The 6,288-nt window shown below is 38.7% G+C and overlaps 1 protein-coding gene across 1 annotated transcript in view; it reads left to right on the top strand.

The window, feature by feature from the left end:
- Positions 1-6,288, top strand: part of agap2 (ArfGAP with GTPase domain, ankyrin repeat and PH domain 2) — a gene marked incomplete in the record, with an annotated part of 124,705 nt that overhangs the window by 26,950 nt on the left and 91,467 nt on the right. The window contains 1 exon segment of the mRNA XM_037683780.1: positions 4,578-4,758. Within this exon segment, the coding sequence (XP_037539708.1) occupies positions 4,578-4,758 (181 nt within the window).

Here is a 6,288-nt window from a genome sequence, read left to right as displayed (position 1 = left end):
AGTCAGCCCGTCTCCGAGGCCGTCGGGAGTCTGATTCAGATAAGCTTTGATTTTTGTTTTTTCTTCAGGCAGACAGATTTTTTTCTTGAGCCTTGAGTCCATCCGGGCGTTCTGGTTCCGAAAATGCCTAATTGTGGGATTCCATTCCACTGATCCATGCTATGAGTCTCCTTCAAGGTCGAACCCACCACGCTGATGAGTCCCAGAAGCCGCAGGTGGTCTGCGATTCTCAATCGCCTCCACCTTACGGTTAAGCTCGTAGACCAAACGATTTAAAGTTCCTACAGCGAGTACCAGACCTTCACACTGACTCGAAAGCTTTTCCATGGCCAAAGCTGCTGCCGATGTCTTCTTCAAAAGTTGATAAAACAGAGCCCCGCCGATGCCAAAAAGCAGAGTCCCTGCTATCATAAGTCCAAATATGTAAATGTCTTCAACAACCTCCTGAGACAAGACTGTAATGCACATCGATTGCCACACTCCCCACGAATCCATGACGTACCCCACAGCGTGAGTCTCAGCTGGACACGCCGGTTCCTCAGGACCTTGTTGTTTTGATGAAAAAATCTTATCAATAGAGTTGAACGCCCACAATACCAAATCCATAATCTTCTTAATTTATGTTCGGGAGTTGAGACCCAGGCGCTTCAGACACACAGAGAGCAGAGCAGGAAGAAGGAAAACGGGGGAGGAGAAACAGAAGCTGCCACCTCAATGAGAGCCTGGGAGGAAATAATTTTTTTTGTACAATAAACCATTTTAATTGGCCCATACCTTTGTCTCCCCTCATTCTTGTTATGGGCCATGAGCCAGGCCTTTGACAAGCTGCAACCTTTGTGATTAAAAAAGAGGAATTTCTGCTCCATCATTAAATGAAATGTATCCTGAGCCACTAAACCTGCTGCAACTGGGATTATCAACTGGTGGATAATCGACCACTTCAAGTTTATTTTAGCTTTTTTCATGCCTAAAAAGAAAAAAACAAACAAATTCGTATTGATATTTACATTATAGGATCAGTGAAAAGACCATATTCATGTAAAGAACAAAAGATTGTTGTGATTTATACCAGATTTGATAAGAATTAAAACACTGAATTCTGCAAGCTCTTAGACTCTGAACGATACTCTAATAGACTCTGCAAGCCATTTTTGTTAACTTTATTTATTATATATATTTGTACTCTTATGTATTTATTTATTTGTTAATTGTTAGGCTTCTTGATCTGGGACCTGAGTCTTAATTTCGTACCACAAACATAAAAATGTGAGCTGGTGTGACTAAAAATTATTGAATCCTTGAATCCTTTGAGTCCTCCTTTTATTTGTGGAAAAATTAATTAAGTATTCCACTTTGAAGTAAAAAAGCATAAATGCAAAGGCTATTTTGTTGGATATGTAGTTGTGATATTGCTTTTTTAAAATATTAACATCTAAAGCTTCCATTTACTTGAACTTAAATTATGTTGAATTTTTTTAAACACCTATTGTTATCAAACTGACTCACCACGTTTCTTCAACACAGCTTGTCCTAAACTTATTCCAATGTACTATTTTATTATTAATTTATTATTAATAATAAATATTCCAGTATTTGAGAGACAGGTCTCACTGTATGGATGGAAATGGGCTATATGAAGTAGGTAAATCTAATCATGCTTCCCTCCCTGTGTTATTCACATATTTACAGAAAACTGATGGAAAAGCTGTTCAAACTACCATTTTCTGTTGTGGGTATAAAAACCAGTTAAATAAAAGTTTCTGTTAGTTTTGGTGAGAGCTTCAAAGAGCCACATGGCACAGGTTGCAGATCCCTGCTCCAGCAGTTCAGGGGTTTGCAACCTTTAACAAAACACACTTTGTTTTTATGGCACACCAGCGTACTGTATCATTTACAACTTTGACCAGACGTAAAGTAATATTTCACATCAGCAAGTTACATGGTGGAAAACAACATTTGTTGTTTAAAATTTAAGGATTTTGTAAATAAATAAATAAATAAAATAAATACAAGCCCTGTTTAAAATGAACAATATAAAAGTTCATGGCTGATGATTTTACCTTCGTAACTTGCCAGCAGATTAGCTGCAGCAGCTAAAGTGGCCAACGCAGGAGGAGTTCAGATTGAATCTTAAAGGTCTAGAGACGAATGACGGTCAGAGTTAAGTCCACACACCTGTGAGTGCATTCATGAATCCCATTTATCTTTTACATTAAGTTAGGATTTTAGCTAAACTCTCAGAAGCTAATTATTAGATTTGCATCTACAATAGATCCAAGACGGCTGCAACAGATCATGGACCTTAGCCAAGACAAACCAAAAATGGCTCTAAATCAGTTTGTTTTATAGTCATGAAGATACATTTGAATGTGTTTGCAGTAGCTGTTATTCAAAACACTTTCTCTGAGCGCTAACAGATCATGCAATATACCACGCTGTAATATTATTTTTAAGAGTCGACCAAAACAGCATCTAAAGATGATTGGAGTCTGAAACTCTGGCATGAAAGGCACAGGGTTAAATGCATTCCTTCATAAATGCTGGGTTTATAATCTGAGTAGTGTCGTGTTAGCAGCGCTGGAGATGAATGTTTTTTTTACCTGCTATGTTCCTTAAGGCTAAAGCTTTCTGTTCCTTTCTTCAGGTTGGGTTGAGCTGAACTCATCACAAACACGCATACGGCTCAGAATCTGGTGCTCCACAACATTTCATTACTACATTGCAATAAAAAGTTAAATTTCATAAAACATGATGAAAAAGGAGAGACATTAAAGATTACTGAAGTTAGTTCATCATTTCAAATGAAAAAATACAAGCAAGAAGCAGTTCATTTTAAATTGTGTGCATAAATAAACTATAATATTCTACAAAACTGGTTCCCAGCATGTAAACAAGTAAGTTTAGTGTGTAAGTATTGTAGAAATGCTAATCTAATTCCAAAATGTTGGGAAAATATGGCATGTTCTTGCTTTAATTTGTTCTTGCTTTATAATCTTACTACAAAATTAACCGCAAACAAAGTAAACTTTGTTAACTTGTTGTAGATGAACATATATCTGTGATATATTCATAAATTAAACGGATTCATTCATTTTTCTGGACTGAATAATATCGTGCATTGAAATTAAATGTGACGTGAGACGTTAATTTTCTTTGACCCATCAAATGAATGCGGTCATTTATTAACAGAATCAAAGTTTAGCATCACACATTTACATTAATTTGGCAAATTGATTTCAACAACAGCTTAATTAATTAGCTCTACGTCAGAGACCATACGGCCATGGTATCTGGGTTCAAGCTCTACAACAGACATTTCTGAAAATATCTGGATTAATTACTGGCAAGATAGAAGAGCTTAAAGATGGGGAATGAAGGAGTTAAGTGGAGAGAAAATGTGTGTGAAGGAAAATGTGTCGGTATAAGAACGGCACTCTCCATTCAAACCCAGTTTCATCTCGGTACGCTTCAGTAGGAAATCGACTCGTTACCTCTCTGAAGATGAATCAGCTGGTACGGAGTTCCATTTAACGCTACCATTTCCAGCGTCTCCGTAGGATGGTTGGGAAACGTCCGGAGTAGTGACAGTACTTCGTTCGACACACGTTCACCTCCCGGGTGGGCTCGCATGAGTTGTGAGTCCGTCAGAGTTCCACTCAGATGTGGAAGATTGCATAATTCCCACAAGACTCGGAAGAACTTCGGATCATGTCTGGAACCTCCTGTTCTCTCCAGCACTTTTTCTGTTCGGTTCTGCTCCCCGAACTGAACTGCTCTCCCACCGCACTCTACTGGTTGGAACTAGGAAGTGTCGACATTTAAAGAGTTCTGTTTCCGGTTCATTTGAGAACTTCCTGATTGGTCGATCGACCGAAGAGGGGTGTGTTTTAGTGATGTAAGAGGTTATTAAAAGTCAGAAAAACAGAAAAATGTTTTGGAACAGACTGAAAATGTTTTTGAGACAGACAAGAGAAATGTTTAGGCGAGTTGGGAGGAAACAGGTGCCAGCTTCTCTATTTACGTCTGAGAGGATTTAAAAACATGACAGTTCGTTCCAACAAACTTGTTTGCGTTTGTCTCCAACCTTGGACCAACTTACACTTGCTCATTTCAGACAGAAAATCAGAAAATGCATAATTACTCTGTAACACATTTTAACTTGATTTCTACTTTGAATGAGGATTAAAAAATCATTAATACTGTTTCACAGTTGATTTAAAATAAGTAGTTCACTTCAACATTTAAAATGGTTTGAACTAAACGCACTTTGATTATCAAGACATTTGTAAAATAGTAATGATAATAAAAAGAGAGTGTTCTTTCAATTGATCAGTGCAGGACACACTTAGAAAGTCTCTGGATGAACTTAATTTTGTGTTTCTGGACTCAAATCAATGAAATACAGTTCTTGTCCCAGGAAGGCCCTCAAGGTCAGGATTTGACCTGAGGCTTAGTTCACTACATTGTGTTGCTTTCTCCTGACAGTTGCAGTGTGAATGTCATCTAAACAATGTTTCAGAAAACCTCACTGTGACTTTTATTAGAAGTAAAAATGTGCAATATTTTGTCATTCTCAGGACTATACCCAGAACAGCCATGGGAAGGAAATTGACCTGCTGCGAGTGACAGTGAAGGTTCCAGGAAAACGTCCTCCAAGAGCTGTGGCACCTGCAGGTCCATCACCTGTCCCCCCAGGTGCTTTACCTGGAGTTAACGGGCTCAGCAAGGAGCTAACAACAGCTGACAGCTCCAGCACAGGTACTTTTTCCTGCACAAACTGAGTGCAGACGTTTTCCTTTGGATCTGTGGATCTATTTTCCACATGTCTCCTCAGCTCAAGACTCAAGACTTCCTGGGGGACATACCTGACTTGTAGCTTTCAGACCCAAACTCTTACAAGTATTTTAAAGCAAAGAAAAATAATGACAATTACAATTCATGATTTTTTTGTTGTTCAGTATGTGATGTTTGTGATTATACAAACAATTATGTTTATTCCTAGTGAGTTTTATTAGATTGAATAAAGTTTATATACATGTATGTTACAAATGACATGATAGTATATCAGCTTTTTCTTCATTAAATTCAATTCCATTTAGTTTATCATCAAACATAAGTAATCTCAAGGCACTATAAAAAATAAAGTCATAAATCCTATTTAGATCCAGATTTAAATCATTATGCTGGTGAAGATTCTCAGTCATCCAGGACATGATGAATTCAAAAAACAAAAAACAACTGGACTTTATTTGTAACAGAAGATGTTTCGCTCCTCATCCGAGGAGCTTCCTCAATTCAAAGAGCAGAGAGTGAGAGATTCAGGTTATAAGGCTGAGTGAGATAAGACACACACACATATGTAGATTGGCAATTCACACCAAAACACCTTAACAGTAGCGGTTTATTAAAGTCTTTGTTACTCTAATTCACAGACGAGGCCAGGGAACAAGGAACAGAGGGGCCTCGTCTGTGAATTAGAGGAACAAAGACTTTAAGAAAGTCTGATGATGATGGACAAAAGACAAGAGACAGAACTGGAAGTGACAGTTTTAGTTTATCTCCATTGGCTCCTTGTCAAATGCAAAAAGGTGTGAAAATTGGGCCGGCATTCCAAAATGGCCGCCTTCCTGTTTATCGTACAACGTTGGTGCCCGAGGGTTTTCTGTGCAACTTGTGGAATTGGACAAGCGTACCAAATTTCATGTTTGTCCAACAAACTAAGGTTAATGCGGACGGTATTTTGAACATTTGTAGGTGGCGCTCTTGATCCGTTTCTGTTTCGATTTTTGCTACACCTTTAAAATACGTAATTTTTCACCAGTCCTGATGTGTCCGCCAAATTTGGTTACTTTTGGGAGCTGGTAAGGCCAAAAACACCAGTTCATTTGATGGAAAAGATGCAGCTCGGGCCTGAACAGAGCGAGTACAATAGGCCTTCGCAGCGCTTCGCTGCTCGGGCCTAAAAAAGAAACGTTTCGTCTCTCATCCGAGAGACTTCCTCAGTCTGAGGTGCTGTATTCAGCTCAGTCTCTTAAATAGCACCTTCTCAGACTGGATCAACCAGTTTTGCTGCTGACAACCAAAACCAGCTGATCACATGCTCAAGAAGGACCATCAGCCTAACAATGGATCATTAGCACACTGATGGCTGTTTACTGTTCACAGAGGGCTGAGTGATACTAGCAATCACAGCATTGTAAGAGGGGGACAGTTGAACCCGGAGGCTCCACCCCTGTTTAATGATGGACGATTTCTTTTCACAAAGATGGCCTCCTTTACTCCTCTCTC

This window comes from Nematolebias whitei, chromosome 11, assembly GCF_014905685.2.
Source record: "Nematolebias whitei isolate Nwh7 chromosome 11, NemWhi1, whole genome shotgun sequence".
Classification (NCBI taxonomy): Eukaryota; Metazoa; Chordata; class Actinopteri; order Cyprinodontiformes; family Rivulidae; genus Nematolebias; species Nematolebias whitei.
Note: the sequence above shows the minus strand (reverse complement) of the source record. Positions and strands in the feature narration are given on the sequence as shown.